Source organism: Perna viridis, chromosome 5 (genome assembly GCF_037379345.1).
Source record: "Perna viridis isolate PV_CMFRI_1.1 ecotype Kerala chromosome 5, ASM3737934v1, whole genome shotgun sequence".
NCBI classification, from domain to species: Eukaryota; Metazoa; Mollusca; class Bivalvia; order Mytilida; family Mytilidae; genus Perna; species Perna viridis.
Window position 1 is genome coordinate 5,425,117 of NC_142449.1, and position 20,936 is coordinate 5,446,052.

General features: G+C 33.0%; 1 protein-coding gene across 4 annotated transcripts; it reads left to right on the plus strand.

Moving 5' to 3' along the window:
• Window positions 1–75: 75 nt before the first annotated feature.
• On the plus strand, window positions 76–19,272 carry LOC148615716 (ribosome biogenesis protein bop1-like). 4 transcript variants are annotated; one of them, XM_088582230.1, is made up of 20 exons: window positions 76–213; window positions 2,848–2,961; window positions 3,462–3,689; window positions 4,189–4,340; window positions 4,567–4,684; window positions 5,936–6,037; window positions 6,695–6,811; window positions 7,610–7,720; window positions 7,879–8,040; window positions 8,312–8,392; window positions 9,564–9,633; window positions 9,805–9,937; window positions 10,245–10,345; window positions 11,015–11,100; window positions 11,611–11,721; window positions 11,978–12,052; window positions 14,657–14,759; window positions 16,467–16,551; window positions 17,063–17,170; window positions 19,102–19,272. In XM_088582230.1, exons 2-20 carry the CDS (start codon window positions 2,857–2,859, stop codon window positions 19,253–19,255), a joined length of 2,202 nt encoding a protein of 733 aa, XP_088438356.1. In that variant the 5' UTR covers window positions 76–213; window positions 2,848–2,856; the 3' UTR covers window positions 19,256–19,272. The 4 variants fall into 4 exon arrangements, with proteins under 4 accessions (XP_088438356.1, XP_088438358.1, XP_088438359.1 ...); XM_088582232.1 differs by having other exon boundaries at window positions 2,857–2,961; XM_088582233.1 differs by having other exon boundaries at window positions 112–228.
• The last annotated feature ends 1,664 nt before the right edge of the window (window positions 19,273–20,936 follow it).

Sequence of the window (20,936 nt, forward strand, 5' to 3'; positions counted from 1 at the left end):
GTCTTTTTTCTAAATCTTACATTATATTCAAACAGAAAATTGAATATATATAGAAACCTACTTGAAAATAGATGATAATAAGACGTGCTATCAATTAGTTTAAAACACAGCATGTTTCCGGTTGTCAGATGTAAACATTACAAGCACATGTTGGGCGAAGAATTGAAACAGACTTCAAAATAATCTATTTATCAAGGAACTACTTTCTACTTTGTATGTCGAACAGAGGTTAAGTACAGCGTATATGATATAAGCATATACAGTACATACTACATTGCTGCCTAGAGTATGGATTCAACATTTTTGAATCCTCACATATAATTTTACTGGAGCAGCTCCGGCTAAATCATTTGAAGATTAAGCGGGTCCAATTCAGAATATGTATGAAGTCTGGAATGATAAAACTTCTCCACTGTAGTAATATATAATGATATTGTATTGACTAATTATTCATCACCCTAATATTTCGTCACTTTTCATATTTTGCCATTTTGGAAATTTTTGAATTCCCTAATTTTAATGTACATTGAAAGTTTTTAATTTTCATCTAAAAAGTTGTATGTTTTGAAACAAGGATTTCTCTTTTTGTGGATTTGGAAAGGCGAAGTATGGTTACGAAAAACAGAATCACTGAAATGTTTATCACTGATGTGATGAGTGTTGAATAAACAAACAGCATCTTGCTATGCCACCATTACATCTATTATAATAATTGTACATATAATTATTTTGTAGAATCATAAATTTTTGAATTTTTGTGTCCCTCTTGACATGTGAACTTAGCTTTTTTTATTAAAGGATTATGGTGGCAAGTGTACTGCCAATATATATTGGATAAGCTGAATTTTGTACATAGTTTTTATACAAAAATTAGGTTTGTCAAAATCATATGAAATTGTAAACCGGTTAACTGATAGATTCTGGATTTGGAAAGGAACTGTGGGTTGTCATGGTACGAAATGTCACTTTGGTAATAAGTTCCAATTGGGATGATGAAAATTTTTGTGTCCTTGGCAATTCACAAATTTGTTCACTTCTCTTAAAATGGAACCAAGCTTTACACAAGTATTTTCTCTTCTTATTTCACGCAATCAAGCCCAACAGTTGAATTTTTTAATTAGATGTTTTGAGAACTATTAAAACACTTTTAATGTTGTAATTAGCCTCTGATCAAATAGCCTTTACATGTCTCAATTAGATAACAGTGTTTGGATATTTATATGATCTGTTGAAAATACAGTGAAACTTCTCCAAACTGGCCACCACTTGGACTAGAAAAAATGGCCAGTTTATAGGGGTGCCCGGTTTTGTGAAAAATAGCAATGCATTCTAAGAGCTGTTTCTATAACCCGACACCTTGTCAGTTTGTTGTTCGAGACAATGTTTAATGCCAATTCAAAACTTTTTTCCTTTTATTACATTTCAAAGCTTTAAATGATTTGATTTTACAAACGGTACTGCCCACAAAATAATGTTCACGGTTTTGAAAGAATTGTATTGATGATCAAAGGTCTGTTGATGGTAATTAATTATTTGTATTGTTTTCGTAAATTACCTATCAACAAAGTCTAATAATTTCGCCCCTATGTTGTTTTGGCTTGGGTACTGGTCACATTAATTGACAGTTAAAAGATCGTAAAGATCATACTATTTAATGACCCCAGTTGCCTGACCTGTGTACACACCAATTAACAGCCAACCAAAATGTAATGTCTGGATTAAATTTGTTAAAACTACTGTCCATGAATTATTAATTATGTAATATTACGTAATCATTTACAGTTTTGTTGACACATTTATTACTGGTGGACAATAACGGCGGCCGGAATTGAGAGGTTGTTTTTATTTGAAATATGTAACTAAAACTGTGAAAAACCGACTGATGTACAGTTTTAGGGGGTGGCCAATCTATTAAAGACAAAACATACAGGTTTTAATGTATATCGGCTAGGACTTTTGAAAACAGCCGGTTTGAAGGGAAGACAGGTTTTCTGAGGGTCCGGTTTGGAGAAGTTTCACTGTAACAGTAAAATAAAATATAAAAATTCATAACATGTACAGTTAACCGTGTAGTGTTTTTGGTATGTGATATTCAATATTTCAGACAGTAATCCATCTCCATCCATAATAAAAATGCAATGTTTGTAGTACATAGGCATACTTGAAGTTAAGGGTGCACTATACAGTTACATTAAGGCGTACTGTTTTGCACACCAAGTTGCCCCCGTCAAATTTTGTAAAACTTAAAATTAAAAGTTGAAATTTGGTGGATATATTGTTTAAATGTAGTTAAGCATTTGTACATAGACAGATGTAATATATGTAATGGTAAACAGGTGTAATTTAAAGGAAGAATGGTATCCGGAACGTTTCAGTCCCCTGCGGTATTAGGTTCTCTCCTTAACATCAGATGGCTGATTTTCAAAATACCTTATTGTGAGAGAATGAATCAAAAAGGGTCTTATTATTTTTACTCTTTTTCCATCACTCCATGCATGCTTTCATCCTGTGGTAGTGTCTAAGTGCCTGATATTTTATAAAACATAGTAATTGGCTGTTAGTTTTGGAAAGGCACCCCTAATTTGTACTAAAACTCAGTAATATTTTTTTCAGTATGTTACCATGGCTACTGGATTTTTTAACAATAATCACTAAATTACTTATAAATGACTTGAACCTCCACACACCAAGGATTTAAAAAAATATGCACTTTTTTATGACAAAACACTTGAAATTTGTGTGGACTGCCTCAAAACAGCTTTATTTTAACAAAATGAGACCAAATTTTCAGAAATGATCTAACTGTATTGTACTACCTAAGGGCTTAAAAGCTTAAATTACTATTAGCCTTTACAGATGGACCTATTTCAAGACAAATCTGTTAGTGACACAGATGACACAACTGACTCAGAGGAGAGTGTTTACTCAGGACTAGAAGATGAACCAGATACAGAGGAGGAGGTTTGTCCATTCAGAAATTACTGCCTTTATTTTTATTTTAGCCATTGTGTAGTTTTCTAACAAAATACTTGAAAAAAAATGTTTGCAGTTTTGCGAAAAATAACGGCTCATTCATCTTGGAAACTTCAAAACCAGTTTGTATTATTTTAGTATATACACTGAACCTATCTAAACCAAACCCCTTTTGGACTTGTGTGGTTTAAACAGGTGTTCTGTTTACAAAGATTCAAACTGATATAAAATGACTTTAAAACCATCTGGTGTAGACATGTTTTTCATAATTCAGTGTTTGGTTTAGACAGGTTTCACTATGAGACCGTATTTCTAATTTTATGAACTAAGAGAAATTTTTGATTTCAGACAAAAGGCTTTAGGTGGTTACCTGAGTTCTGAACTCAATTACTTGTCTTGTAAGTTGTCCAGATTTATATATATTTCTTTCATGATATTGATAGAGGAAAACACACACATGATGCTTTTTTTGTTTGTATTTATTGAAGGATGAAGATGAAGATAATGATGAAGACAATGAAGGTGAAGATGAAAGTGACAGTGATGACAAATTAAGTGAAGCAGATGTAATTGAAGATGTAAATGACGAGGATAATATTAACAAGGAAGATCTGAATACACTGAATATTAAAGCAAAGAATAGACTTTACAATGAAAATAAAACATCATCAAAAATGATGGAGGATGAATATTATCATGATTCTTCAGATGAAGAGGTATATATATAAACATTACTCATGTAGAATAAATCTATCCTAAATCTATCCCAAAAGATTTCAAATGTTCCCAATGGAAATTACATTACTAAAATTAATTTTTTGAGAAATTTATTTTCCCCAGTTTTATAAGTACTTGAAATGGCAAAATTGAATTACATTGTGCTTTGTGAATTCTTTACTATTTTAGTTATCAGTGATTGTAAATTTTAAACCTGAAAAATAGCCTAAAACAAGTATTTAACTGTCTTTAACACTTAATGCATACTAGCAAAAATAAGTTGGTTCATGTTAACCATTTAGATAGGAGTCGATGTGTATTTTTAACAATGTAAATTGAAGTTCAGAGTTTAAAAGTATACAACTGTAAATCTGTTCTGATAAAAACCTCTACATAGAGTACATCTGTATGGACTCAATAATGTTGATAGTGATAAAAAATTACAGTTGGAACTGTCTGAGGTGGGGAAGTTGTCACAAGGATCAATGTCTATTTTAGGATATTAGAAATACAGTAGGTAATATTCCAATGGATTGGTACAGAGAGTATCCTCATATTGGTTATGATGTGGAAGGTAAAAAACTGATCAAACCAAAGAAGGGAGATGAACTGGATGAATTTTTACAGAAGATGGACAATCCTAATTATTGGTAGATATTTCCCTGAAAAGAATTTAAAAATCATAACTTGATTGTGAAAGGCAGTACTTTGTTGAAACTGATAATGCTTTAAGACAACAATTTCAATCTTCAGAAATAACAGGAATTTCAATATATTATCAAACTTCAAAATGTGTAAGTACAGAATAGAGGAAACATTACTTTAAAAATGATATCTAAAGAAGACCATGTAAAATGTGTTGTTTTTATTTTACAGGAGAACAGTAACCAATAAAATGACAGGACAAAATGTGATACTGACCAAAGATGATGTTGGTCTGATAGAGAACCTAATGTTACAGAAAACACCAGGAGGACCTGCGGAAACATATGAGGTATGTAACACCAGGAGGACCTGCGGAAACATACGAGGTACGTAACACCAGGAGGACCTGCGGAAACATATGAGGTGCATAAGACCAGAAGCACCTGTAGAAACTTATGAGGTACATAACACCAGGAGCACCTGTGGAAACATATGAGGTACGTAACACCAGGAGGACCTTCAGAAACATATGATGTACCTAACACCAGGAGGACCTGCAGACCCATATGAGGTCATAATACCAGGAGGACATGCAAAAACATCAGAGGTATGTTAAACCGCAAGGACCTGCGGAACTGTTTAACATATGAGGTGTGTAACACCAGGAGGACTCTGGACATAATTACACTTGTGGTTAACATTGAAGAAAATAATGAATTTTCACTGTTCTCTTTCAACTTCCAAATTATTGATGTCATAATGTAAAATAAAACTGTTTCTGTGACTTCAAAAGGGGATTTAAAGACAAGTCTAGGGTCATTGCATGCAAAAGTAAGTATTTATGTATTCACTTGCTGATTGAAGAAGACATTCAAAGACCATACTTTGATAGAGGTGATGTTTTCTTTATATAAACATTTAAACCGCTCAGATATATATTATTTATTAAATATCTTACAAATACTCATGCCAAGAGATGACAGCTTTTTTGCTTTATTTTTTAATTTTCTTCAAATGTGCCGCTCGTACATGTGACAGAAAATAATTTGGAAACAAGTCCTATTTCAGTATGGTCAGAGTGGTCTCCCTTTGCTATCTTTACATTTCTTCTCTTTTACATATACATTTTGTTTAATGCTTATTATTGGTCATATTTGCAATTTGTGGTTTTTATTTATTAGTCAAAACACTTAAATAACCCCAATGAAATAAAAATTTTCAATTGAAATCACAGGCTGTCAAATGTCATCTACAAACACAACTACTGATTTTCACTGAACCTTGAAAACTAATCAGATATTTTAAGTTTTTCCATTAATAGTATTGGAAACCCTTTGTTTCCCAAATGAGGTATATTTTGAAGTCATTTTAGAGATGAAGATTAAAAATGCAGGAAGAAACATGTATCAAAATGTGTGAAAATATTTTTTCCTTTCAGAATCAGCTTCAATTTTTTAAATAAAATAAGTTATTTCATGACAGTGCAAGAAAGATAAAGCATTAATTTTGGTGTAGAAGTGCTTTTGTATACATTCCAAATATTTGATGGAACTTATCGAATGTAAATGTAACCTTAATATAACCGTGTCCTGCATTACAGCCTTGGATAGATTTCTTCTCACATGAGACCATGCAACATCCAGTGACCAACAGACCCGCTGATAAAAGAAGTTTTATTCCATCGAAGTGGGAAAAATTGAAGGTAAGATAAGAACTCTGCATCAGAAATATTATATAAATGGAAGTTTATGATTTGGAGACTATGGTTTCAATCAATCAACATTTAAACATTAATCAACAATTAATTTCATTCTTTCTTAGTCAGATGTGACAGGGGGCATAATCTAGACATCAAGGAGAAGTTTTAGTAAATTCTATTTGAAAAATTACAATGTTAGCATTTTTTCTGTGTAATCCATTTGAAAAAATAACTTCTTCCTGTTAAAGACAAATGAGAGAAGTGAGCACAAACAAGGGGAAGTTTTGTTCATTTCTCCCTCTGTATAAGACCCTGGTGGCAGTATTTCATTTTGCATTTTGTACTTTACAAATGCATGTATATGACTAACAAGACTAAAACTATAACTTTTGTACCAGTATATATATAGGTCAGAATTAATAATTCCATTGCAAATTTTATAATTTTAAATGAACCTGAATACAATTACTAAATTTTTGGGGCTAGTTACTTTCCTTTGCATTTTAAAAAAAATTTTGTTGCTAAGGTAATATTTTTATTGACATTTTCCCTATATATTTATATGTGTAACACAACAGAATTTAATGGCAATTAAGTTGAAATTTTGTGTATATGGACATATAGTCTGTTGTCACCACTTTTTGTTTATTTATATTAAAGGTGGGGCAAATGGTACATGCTATAAAAATGGGATGGATGAAGAGAAGTTCAGAAATAAAGAAGAAAACAGAGGATGATGAACAGAAATATTTTATGTTATGGAAAGATGATGACGAGGTAGAGTAAACTTATTCAAATTGTATGGACTAAGACATTGAAGTTGATTGAATGAATTTCTGGGTAGTTTTTGTCAGATCTATATCTGTTGTAATATTGAGAACAGCAAAATAATTTGTTATAAATTTGTTTCTTGTGTCTTTCAAAATTGTTACTGTGCCAAAACATGGCCTAAAATGACAAAAAGAATATGTTTAAGTTTTTGCTTTATGTAGCAAAAAATATGCCCACCTTAAAACATGAATAGTGTGAAATGATTAGAAATCAGTTCAAATAATCAATGTTGTACAGCTAAATTGTATAACCAATGATAAAGTTTAATTTAGGTCATGTGGCCAGCCATTATCTTTTTGAATTGTTCAGCTGGAAGTTTCGTATAGGATGTAACCTCAGTTTTTTTTGGGTCCAGAACAAGAATATGAATATCATATGCGACACGCTAAAAGTGGATGGTACAAAAGGGCACGTTGATGTTAATTACTGCTCGTGAATAATTATGTCAGAGCTATACTTAACTTCTATTTTCAATGGTAGCTGTATAAAATATAAGTTGTAATACAGTTTAGTGTACAATACGGAAAGTACAATGTATTGTACTCTTCCATATTGTAGTGAAAACCCATTTTTGATTTGTCAAAAGCATGGCTAGAACAACATGAATTTCCAGTACAATAAAAATTTATACAATATTTTTGTATATTGTGCATTAAACTGTATAACATATAATGATAGTTCACCAAATTGTTTTATATTCCTTTATTGATTAATAATCAACCAACTTTTTCTTTTTGTTTATAGTCAGAGGTTACAAAAAGATACCGAGCTCACATTCCAGCACCAAAAGCTCCACTTCCTGGTCATGTAGAGTCGTATAATCCTCCACCAGAATATTTGTTTACAAAGGAAGAGGTAAATACAACTATAATTGTTGGGATGGGTTGATTACACAATAACATATATTATTATTCCTGTTATGTAGGAAATAATGATATAATGTTGTGGAAATGATTTTACGGTTGAGTTTCATGGAAGTCAAAATAATTTCATATGTTATTTTATATTTTCAGGAAGAGAAATGGCATTCTCAGGATCCAGAAGAAAGAAGAATCAACTTCCTACCACAGAAATATTCCAGTCTTCGACTTGTACCATCATATCCTAGATTCGTTAATGAGAGATTTGAGAGATGCTTAGATTTATATTTATGTCCCAGGCAGCAAAAAACAAGGGTATATTCTTAAATGAATTGTGTGTATATGAAGGTTTTATATAGGAGTATTTTTCAAACTTGTTTTACCTCAGTGCAATTTTTGTAATGAAATCCTTGTCATGTCATAAGTTACCATGTAACATGGCATTGATATAAACATTTTATTATTTATCACTAACAAATAGTTAAACAGATGTTTTAGGGGTGATTAACAATCAATAATAATAAATTAAATAGCATGCTATATGCAGTTATGCTACATATATATATTGTTTTCTTTTTTTTTGTAGATGAATATAAACCCAGAAGATTTGATACCCAAGTTACCCAAACCTAAAGATTTACAGCCTTTCCCTACACAGCAAGCAGTAGTAGGTTTATTTGAGCATGTTACTAATAATATCCATAAACACACGTGCTAGCTTATTTTTATCTGCTATTAGTAACTTTTTCCTCAGCAATTTTTCTTTTGGCCATTTGTATGGTTCAGAGTATATGTATGAAGTCGTAAACCATGTTTACAAAGTAAGTCAGTTTTTGTACCAATTAAAAATGATTTATTATGCACAGCCATAAATAATTTGTTTCATTTCTATAATAAAGTAATTTATTTAACTTCATCTGGTCAAGATGGTAATTTTCCATAAACTAACTTGGTACTTTGATGTCTTAAATGTCGGTCAGTGTGCAATTCAAATAATTTCAAACTTAATAAAGCTTTGATGAAAAGATATATGCATTACCAACTTTGGGGCAGTTTAATCATGTTCTTAAACCACTTGGCAGTTGATGAAGCCTTAACTGCCCCAAGTTGGTTACTTTGCATGACATTGTCAAAAATTCAAAAACAATCCTTAAAGGAATAATAAAACTTGATGTGGATGGTATTGATACACAGGCTCTACTATTATGGTTGTACCATTATTTGCATGAGTATTAAAGGGCTTACTATACGTATGCTTTGTATGGCTTGTGAATACAATTTAATTCATCATAACAAATATATGTATGTACATTGAAGTTCAGAAATTTTATCAATGCACCTCATGTAATTCAGTCTGACCTATGAACTGGTCTAGGCTATGTATCTAAAGTTTTGGACCAAAAAGAGGGTCTGACTTTTAGGTGGATGAACTTATACTCTAGTATATGAAGTATGATCCTAGACAATACCAAATTGTACTAATCCATGGCAGGTGTCTTATAGATCATCAGAGTTATTACCAGTATATAATTATACCCTCACTCTGAAGAAGATTACCCTCACTTTGGAGGAGAAGGGGCTATACTGTTTACCCTGGTCTGTGTTTTCATCCATACAATTTTTCTGTCACACTTTTCTCAGCAACTACTTGTGACATGGGCTTTAAACTGGAACAAATTTTTCCTGTAGGTATTTCCATATGGTGGGGTCCAATTTCAGAAAAAATTGACAACAACTTCTGTTTACCAAGGATTTTGTTTATTTTCCATGTATCATGATTGAAAGTGAGGTATCACTATTGAGCCATCACTCACAGATTTTTAAAATTTTTTTTCCAGATATATAAAGGTCATACAGATATAATACGATGTATTTCTGCTGACCCTACAGGACAGTGGCTAGTGTCTGGTTTGTATCCTTATGCCACCAATGTTTTTGTTTTCATTTGATCAGTGTTCACATATTTCTTGTTTGATCTTAATCTAAAATTAAACATTTATGAGATAAAGCTTACAAAATTTTCCCAAATATTGAGCTAGTGCATACATTTTTTTCATTTTTGCATTTGGACTGTTTCAGGTTGTGATGACCAGACAGTAAAGTTCTGGGAAGTTTCAACAGGTCGATGTATGAAGACATTAAAAGTCATTGGAACACCTAGAAGTATTGCTTGGAATCCAAACCCATCTATTTGCCTGTGTCTTCTTGCTGTGTAAGTCGGAAGAAAAAGTTGGTGTTTTTATTTATTACTTGATAAAGAGGGAAAACAATACAGAGATCAACAGGAGTCAGAATTTTAGGCTTTGGTGTGAAGGTGGAGTAAAAATTTTCTTGCATCTTTTGATTTGATGTTCAGAGGGGAGCTAACTGAACCAGTAAACTTACTGGTAACCTGTTGAAATGGTTTAAGTTCACTTTAAGGTTATATTTTGGGAAAATAATTAAATTTCATCTTTCCTTTTTCCTCTATGTTTGAATAATTTGAACATTCAGTTTTTTTTTTTGTTTTTTTTTTGCAGAGACCAGAATTTGTATGTAATAAATCCATGTTTGGGAGACAAAGTATTGGTAGCTAACACAGACACAATGTTACAGTCTGTTGAAACAACAGATACTGCAGGTTAGAGTTTATAAAAAGGGTCTGATAAATATGACCTTTGTCTTATTTTCTAGAAACAACAGATACTGCAGGTTAGAGTTTATAAAAAGGGTCTGATAAATATGACCTTTGTCTTATATTCTAGAATCAACAGATACTGCAGGTTAGAGTTTATACCAAGGGTCTGATAAATATGACCTTTGACTTATATTCTAGAAACAACAGATACTGCAGGTTAGAGTTTATACAAAGGGTCTGATAAATATGACCTTTGACTTATATTCTAAAAAGAACAGATACTGTAGGTTAGAGTTTATACAAAGGGTCTGATAGATATGACCTTTGACTTACATTTTAGAAACAACATATACTGTAGGTTTGAAGAGTACATTAGATGTTGGTTACATGTAATACAAAGATAATATAACCTTGAACCTCTAACCTAGAAGTATCAGATACTGAAGATTACATTAGATGCTGGTTACATGTTACACATGTAATACAAAGATAAATACAACTTTTAACCTCTAACCTAGAAACATTAGATACTGAAGATTACATTAGATGCTGGTTCATACAAAGATTAATATAACCTTTAATGTCTAACCTAGAAACAACAGATACTTGAGTTTACATGAGATATTAGTTATATAAATAATACAAAGATCAATTCAGTATTATATTTGTCAGGTAAAGCCCCTCCTATAAACTGGCAGGTATGTGAGGATGAGGATCAGTATGAGGAGGGATATAGATTTATTCTGTCCCATCCAAAGGTATGTCTACTATACATACAGCACAATATAAATGTGTCTCAGGAATCAATTAAATTCAAATAAGACCTTCTTCTCGTATTACACTATAAGGACATTCCAACAAGGAAACATTTGAGTTAAAAAAAAGAGGGACAGAGTCTGGATATCTTATCATAATTACTTCTTAACAACTTGATGAATTTTTATGTAACTTTATGAAAGGGTTATACATAATAAGTAGATGTACACTTATGAATATAAAGAATACATATGTGTTCGTAGTAAGTAGATGTACGCTGATGATTATAAAGAATATATATGTGTTCATAGTAAGTAGATGTACGCTGATGATTATAAAGAATACATATGTGTTCATAGTAAGTAGATGTATGCTGATGATTATAAAGAATACATATGTGTCCATAGTTTATCTCATTCTTTTGTAAACCTATAAATCAGTTGAACCACATTAGCCTCTTTAATTGAGTTTGATTTTTTTGTTCTAAGCATATTGAAATTACTGTATTTCAGGAAGTATCCCAAGTAGCATGGCATGGAAAGGGAGACTACTTTTCCAGTGTGATGCCGAAAGGAGATTCTAAAGCTGTTCTCATTCACCAACTCTCTAAACAAAGATCACAGGTATCATATATGATTGCTCTGTCTTAATTATCTTCTGTGTTTTCTGTATTTTATGTAATATGCAACTTAAACATTATAATAGAAGTATTGTCAAATTGCTGATAGGTTGGTATATAAAAGTCATTAACAGCAGAGAAGTATAAATATTCAAATTATCAGTTCTTATAATTTCAGTGCAGAAACTATGCAGTTTTCATTTATGTAAAAGTAATGTATGATACACTTTAACTACTAACTTTCATTATGCTTTTTGTAGAACCCATTTTCCAAGTCTAAAGGCCTGGTACAGTGTGTATACTTCCATCCTGTTAGACCGTTCTTATTTGTTGCTGTGAGTTTTATTTATTTAACAGAGTAACATCAAGGTGTAAAACATGATTTGTGAGAAGTCACAAGCCTCTGTATTGTACTTCACAATTGATGGTATTGAAACAGTTTCATGAGTATTTAAGTTCTTGCTATTTTGAAAGTTTTTTACCTGCATCAAAAATGATTAAAGTAGGTCTATTAGCCACTCAACTCTGTTCCTCATGTTTAGGGCTACATACTATGTGTAATCTGTACCGAAAAAAGTATTGAAGCAATATTATTCAAACTTTGCACAGTTATTATGTATAAATTGAAGACGTGCATCTCATATCGGGGGTAAATTTGATAAATTTTGTCCTACATTTTTTGCTATTTTATGTCTTTTTATGTTGTAAATGGTACTGACTTTGTATAATCTGTAACTAAAAAAAGATTAAGCAAGATTATTTTAACTTTGCACTGCAATTATATATTTACAGTGAAACTTCTCCAAACCGGACCCTCAGAAAACCGGTCATCCCTTCAAACTGGCCATTTTCAAAAGTCCCGCTGATATACCTTGAAACCTGTGTGTTTTGTCTTCAATAGACTGGCCACCCCTTAAAACCGTACATCGACCGGTTTTTCACAGTTTTAGTTACATATTTCAAATAAAAACAACCTCTCAATTCCGGTCACCCGTTGATTGTTCACCTGTAATAAATGTGTCAACAAAACTGTAAATGATTACATAATTAATCATAATCGTAATTTTAATAATTCATTCACTGACCAGTTTGCATTTAATCAGTGGACAGATGATAATTGAAGGGGACAGTAGTTTAAACAACAAATTTAATCCAGACATTACATTTTGTCACTTGTTGGCTGTTAATTGGTGTGTACACATGTCAGGCAACCAGGGTCATTTAATAGGGCAATCTTTACGATCTTTTAACTATCAATTAATGTGACCTGTACCCAAGCCAAAACAATATAGGGGTGACATTATTAGACTTTGTTGATAGGTAATTTACGAAAACAATGCAAATAATCACCATCAATAGCCCTTTGATCTTAAATACACATTCTTTCAAAACCGTGAACATTATTTTGTCGGCAGTACTGTCTGTAAAATCAAATCATTTACAAATTATGCAAGCTTTAAAATGTAATAAAAGGCCAAAAGTTTTGAATTTTCATTAAACATGTCTCGACCAACAATCTGACAAGGTGTAGGGTTATTGAACACATTAATGGAAACAGCTCTTAGAATGCATTGCTATTTTTCACAAAACCAGCCACCCCTATAAACCGGCCATTTTTTCTTGTCATAGTGGTGGCCAGTTTGGAGAAGTTTCACTGTATTGAAGATGTGTGGCCTTTTAACATCAAGAAGTTAGAAAAGTTTGTAACTCTGCACTTCCTACTATGGAGAAGTTTAATATTTTTTTCCTACCCCTTTAAAATGTTTAACATGGCCATTTTTGTTCAACATTAGGTCTCACTAACCACTTCTAACCTTTCCATTACTTTACATGTTAAAAAAGTAATTTTCATAGTTTCACTGTGAATTCCCAGGACAAATGACATCTTAAAGTTGCATACAATTGCAAAGCTTGGAAAATAAGGCTTCCAAAATCATTATGCTAGTGGTACGATGATTGTAGAAATTCTTCACAAAATTTACTTGAATAAATAATACTGAAAATCCACATTTTTACCTGTTCTGCTAACTGACAGCATGGAGGCAAATTACCCACACATGTAAACAATATTCATACACTTTTGTAATTAATCACATATATGATTTTAAAGTACACATTCTCAGCTTTATTTTGACTACTTTTAATCATAATACACACAAATAATGCACTTACAATGCATATGTCTAGGTTCGGTGTGTTTTTGGTACTACATAGGGGGGGTGGCCATTTGACCCGGAAGTGAGACCTTATATGCTATCATTAGGATATTATATATGGAAACTTGTAACCTACACTGTAGTTTTATATAATTTGCTTATTGTTAATATACATATTGAAGATGTGCTGACAAATATATAACCCAGGTCTTGTTGTATTTATTTCCTATCAATCCATTGATTTGATTTGTTCTTCCTTCAACCAAACAGTTTCCATGCATTTGAATGGTAGATTAGGACCCATCTTTGTTAAACCATATAGTCACATGATGAGACTTACATGCCCTATAAGAAGGACACAAAATTATACCATTTTTTCATTGTTACCTATATGACATTAGATTTTAAATAGAGGACAAAGTCCTTAGTATAGTAATTTAGACAAATTAATTTCTTGACCTCTCTAGATTTCTAAGAGTTTGTGCTGTCTTACAGGAAAGAAATGAAAACATCTTGTGTGTGTATTTTGGCATTGCCATCTGACTAAAATTGTCATACAGAAATTTGTCTGGTAACCTTGTGTTTATGGTTATCAGCCATAATAGTAGAAAGAAGTTTAGATAACAAGGATACCATGTAACTTCTTTTTCAAAGAAGTTTAGAATACAGGGATGCCACATAACATCTTCCTCATATTACATGTACTAGGAATGATTCTGTTATGTTTTTTTGATTAGGTTTATCAAGGAACTTTTTTTACTGTGTATAATTATTATATTTCAGACTCAAAGATATGTGAGAGTATATAACTTACTGAAACAAGAACTGACAAAGAAGTTAATGACCAACTGTCGCTGGGTATCCAGTATGTCTATACACTCGGGGGGTAAGTTAGCTGTTCCTGTCTATCCAGTGTGTCTATACACTGTGGGGGTAAGTTAGCTGTTCCTGGGTATCCAGTGTGTCTATATACTCTGGGGGTAAGTTAACTGTTCCTGGGTATCCAGTGTGTCTATACACTTTGGGGGTAAGTCAGTTGTTCCTGGATATCCAGTTTATCTGTACACTGGAGGGGTTAGACAACTGTTCCTGGGTATCCAGCATGTCTATACAATCAAGGAGTAAGTAAGCTGTTCCTGGGTATCTAGTATGTCTATACATTCTAGGGGTAAGTCAGTTTTTCCTGGGTATCCAGTATGTCTATACACTCTGGGGTAAGTCAGCTGTTCCGGGGTATCCAGTATGTCTATACATTCTAGGGGCGAGTCAGTTGTTCCTGGATATCCAGTGTGTCTGTACACTGTAGGGGTTAGACAACTGTTCATGGGTATCAAATGTGTCAATACAATCAAGGGGTAAGTCAGCTGTTCCTGGGTATTCAGTTTGTCTATATACAATGGGGATAAGGCAGCTGTTCCTGCCCCATGCAGGTCCCGGTGTTAAAAGAATAGGCCTGCAGCAGCGCTAAGCTTGTCGTAAAAGGCGACTAAATAGTGCTCAGAACCCTAGCCTGGGGCTAGGGCACTCTGCCCACAGAGCAACTGGGATGTGTGCCCCAGGTAGTGGAATGGGGTACCCCTGGTGTGTTACATGCTGGGGTTGTCAGGCTGTAATATGGAAAACCTGACCGCAAACCATAGTGGTGCACCGTGTTGGGAAAGATGCCATGTTCCTTGCATGTTAAAGAACCCTACTGTGGTACTCTCCCGGAGAAGGAACCATAGGGCTCCGCCACAGGAGGCTAAATTGCCCGACCCTACCCACCTCTCCCTATTTCCAATGGCAATCAAAATTTGTCGACCCCATTGTCCTTGTGTCCCATCCCTTTTTCATTTCATCATCATTTCATGTTCATTTTATCATCAATTTCATGTTCATCGTCTGAATATAGCTGAAATATTGCAGCTCGGACATTAAACCCCAACAAACAAACAAACAAAAACTGCTGTTCCTGGGTATCCAGCGTATTTATATGCACATGGAAGAAAAACAATTTATATGATCATCAAGTATTGCATTGCATCCGACTTCACTAAATCTTTAATGAACTGACTATTGTCTTCAGAAACATTATGTGTAAGTATTGGTTTATCTGATGTTATTTCCACACTAATGCTCTTGTCTTTTGGCTGCATTTTTATCAAAGTGTTTTGTTTTAGAGCATTTGCATTACAAATCATATTAGTGGTAAAGGTTTTCATTGTTTAAAATGCTTGTTTGTAATCATAGATGTTGTAGATTTCGAAGCCATATTTGCACAAGTACTACATGGGATTGAATTGAATGCTAATCTTGGTTGCTTTCATTGCTGAATATTATGACACTATACAATAAAGTTGTTATTCTGTTACCATGGAAATGATTTATATCAATATTTGTTGACATGTTTGTATTCTATCTGATTGTTTTTTAGGGTGTATAATTACAGGTAACTGTTTAATGCGAGTCCAACAGTAGTCTAAGCAGTAATTACTTTCTGTATTTTTGATATAACATATGGCATTGTTGTCTCTCAATGAAATTTTCCTGACATTGCATATTTACTATGTGTACTGTATGTGTCTTGTCTTGAGTTTACATTGATTTATTTCAGGTGACAATTTAGTGATAGGAAGTTATGACTGTAAACTCAGCTGGTTTGACTTGGACTTGTCAACTAAGCCATACCAAACACTCAGGTAGTCACTTGTTATACTAACTAAGTCTGACCAAACACTCAGGTAGTCACTTGTTATACTAACTAAATCTGACCAAACACTCAAGTAGTCACTTGTTATATTAACTAAGCCTGACCAAACACTCAGGTAGTCACTTGTTATATTAACTAAGTCTGTCCAAACATTCAGGAAGTCATATGTCAACTGATCCTTACCAAAAATTCAGGTGGTCACATGTAAACTAAGCCTTACCACGCACCCAAGTAGTCACATGTCAACCAAGCCTTACCAAGCACTTAGGTAGTCACTTGTTAACCAAGCCTTATTAAGCACTCAGGTAGTCACTTGTTAACTAAGAAGTCAATGCTCACTCATATACTAATCTAGATAGGTTCATGCTTATTCAGATATTAATTTCATGCAAAACAATGAGCTGTTTTAAGTATACCATATCTTGTTTCTAAATCCACTATAGGAGGATAATTTTGAAGTAACATCTATTATTTTATGTTTGTTTATTTGTTTTATATAGACACCATAAGAGAGCAATCAGACAAGTTAGTTTCCACAAAAGATATCCCCTGTTTGCATCAGCATCAGATGATGGGACTGTTATTATTTGTCATGGCATGGTATACAAGTAAGTACATACCTACCTTCTGAATACAAAAATATTTACCTGTAATTAGAAAGAAGACAGGAAGTATTTCTTAGTTCATGTTAATTACACTTTTTTTCAGTTTGCTATATTGTGCATTTAGATCATCTTTATTTCCAGTTTTCAGATCGTTTATTTGGATTTTGATGTATTTGATTTGTCCTATTGTCGATGCTTCTGTATTTTTTACAGATATTTACACTAAATATTGACTTCCCAATTACATTAAGTAGAGTCAGGATATGTTGGATGTAACTCCTATGTTTATAATGAAACCTACCTACAGAGAACCGTTTAGTTTAGACATTTGTTTAGATAACCCAGGTTTAAAATACTGTAAAACGGGAAATTTTTGTGACATCTTATTTTTGCACTTTCTGCAATCAATCTGCTTTTGTGCGGTTTTTAATTGTATACGTTGCTCAGATTGTATGATAATGTTCTTCAAAGAAGATATTCATGCCAGCATAGATTTTCTTGCATTCAGCAGTCCTGAAAAAGGACCCTTTTCCAAAGAAAATTAAATCTAAACCATGCAATGTTCCCAAAATATAAACTTTATCCACCTCCCTAATTTTTACTTCCAAATGGCAGATTAGTCAAAAGTTTTTTTTCCAAAATGCCTGAATAAAGCATTTTCCAAAATACCCAAATAAAGCCCTGGCCAATTTGATTTTCATGTTACGGGACTCACTGTGAAGTAGCAAAATAAGACTGACAGATAATTTCACTGTTTACAGCACATTAATTCTGATAAAAAAATGTCAGGTTTGCCAAGTGTAAGGATTATTAGAGGTTCACTTCACTGTATTATTCAATAAGAAGGAAGAATGAAGATGTAAATGTGTATTGACAAGTTTTTAAATGAGCAGGTAGAGGACAGGAGTTTAAGCCTTGTTAGGGTCAAAAATGCATTCATGTAATTCACAGTTAATATCCAAGCAAAAACTATAACTGTGAAGGATTGGTGGATTTGTAAGAATATTTGTGAGCTAATATGATTTTATGCATTTGACTATTTAGGACAAAACTATTTACACTCAAGGTTGATAATGTACAACTATATTTTAATATTTTTCACTGATGTCTTGAAGACCAATGGGAAAATTTGAGACTACCTGTAACACATGCTGTTCATCTTGTTGAAAGTTCAAACAATCACCTCCTAACTGCATATATCATTTTCGAAATACTTCACTGTAGACAGAATGATTTTGAACCATTTATGTTTCAGAGCATCTACATACGTGTATATATGATGTCGCTAATGTTCCATCCCTAACATCTACATACATGTATGTAGGATGTCACTAATGTTCCATCCCTGTTATCTACATACATACATATTTATATAGGATGTCCCTAATGTTCCATCCCTGTTGTCTACATACATGTATATAGGATGTCCCTAATGTTCCATCCCTATCATCTACATACATGTATATAGGATGTCCCTAATGTTCCATCCCTGTTATCTACATACATATATATAGGATGTCCCTAATGTTCCATCCCTGTTATCTACATACATACACATATATATATAGGATGTCCCTAATGTTCCATCCGTTATCTACATACATGTATATAGGATGTTGCTAATGTTCCATCCCTGTCATCTACATACATATATATAGGATGTCCCTAATGTTCCATCCCTGTTATCTACATACATACATATATATATAGGATGTCCCTAATGTTCCATCCCTGTTATCTACATACATACATATATATATAGGATGTCCCTAATGTTCCATCCCTGTTATCTACATACATGTATATAGGATGTCGCTAATGTTCCATTGCTATCATCTACATACACATATATATAGGATGTCACTAATGTTCCATACCAATCATTACAAAGGCATGTTAGTATTGTGTATTTACTGGTATATTTTATATTTCAGTGATCTACTACAGAATCCTTTGATTGTCCCAGTGAAAGTTTTACATGGACATAAGATTACAAAAGACTTAGGTGCACTTGATTGTGTATTCCACCCAACACAACCTTGGGTGTTCTCTAGTGGTGCTGATGCTACAATTAGGTTATATACCTAATAAAATTATAGACTTGTTTTCTGTATTATATGATCCTCACAACACATTCTTAAGTAATATCTCCACAAGGTGTCAGTTTTTTTTATATTTCGAAGTACCAGTCTTTGTTATTGTCAAGCAGTGGTTGAACATGGCTAGTTATCTCTGTAATTGTCAGGCAGTGGGTGAAATATGTTAGCAGTATCTGTAATTGTCAAGCAGTAGGTGATTCATGGTCAGGTGTCTCAAATTGTCAGGCTGTCATTACCAGAATATGAATAAAGGCCAGATTGACTGCAGCTGTTTGGTAGAACAAGTTCAATTAGTTGAGATGATTTTTCTGTGAACACTGAAAGATAGCTCTCAAAATGCACACTTTTCTTACAATTAATGAATAAGTTCTGCAATTCAGTACAAGCAAAATGTCAATATGAGAGGTGTGCTATGGGGTCAGTATATCTAATCTTGTCATTGTTCAGTGGGTCAGTGTTATATGAGGTGTACAATGGGGTCAGTACATCTAATCTTGTCATTGTTCAGTGGGTCAGAGTTATATGAGGTGTACAATGGGGTCAGTACATCTAATCATTGTTCAGTGGGACAGAGTTACATGAGGTGTACAATGGCAGTGGGTCATTGTTCAGTGGGTCAGAGTTATATGAGGTGTACAATGGGGTCAGTACATCTAATCTTGTCTTGCATTGTTCAGTGGGTCAGAGTTATATGAGGTGTGCAATGGGATCACTACATCTAATCTTGTCCTGCATTGTTCAGTGGGTCAGAGTTATATACACATTTTGTCTGATTCCTAAAAATACTTGTACTTTGGATGGCCTTATTTGTAACACTTAATTGTCACAAATAAGGCCATCCAAACTTTTTTTTGTTATCAGGCCATGTTTCATGAGGGAGTAAGGCATTTTCTGAACAACTTTTTATTGCCACTAAATAAATGATACATGCAGATTTTATTTTTTTTATTGTCAGAAATAATGATTAGGGAGGTGCTTTATTAATATTTGGAGTGGTAAGGAAATACCCTCAGAAGAGCATGAGAGGAATCCAAAAACAAGAAATTATTTTTGTTTAACTTGTTTACAGCCTCTGACAAAATCTTTTCAAACTAAGGTATGTCATTTCCTGAATCATAATTTTTGCTATTATCATTGAGTTATGGACCATTTTATTGCAAATAATGGGACAGCGCTCTTTGTGCAGACATTAACCATACTGTAACTTATTGTCTGTTAGTTATGGACCATTTTATTGTGAAAATGCCAAAATTGTCCATGCTTTAATTTAGAAGGCCTTTCATCAAATCTTTCTTGAGTTTTTTTACTTTTTATGGCAAAAGATGGGTTACTTCTGGACAGCTGCCAAACTGGTGTGTGCTGATGGAATCCTTTCTTTAGTGGAGAACCTTTCTATGTTGAAAAATTTTACTTACACATTATCTGTCGTCTTCTGTTCACAATTTTTTAAACAATTTTGAAATTACTTCTCCAATTTTAATGAATGTTCCTTTGGTATTCTGCACAAGATTTCAGATTTTTTGGTCTGCTAAAAGAGCATGTCTATTTACGGAACATGTTTATATAGCCACATATTTCAAGGTATTGAAAATTTGTGAGATAAAAATAAATATGGATGGTCATTACTGAGGTCATTGCCCTTGAAATGTGAAAAAATTATGTATTTGCCG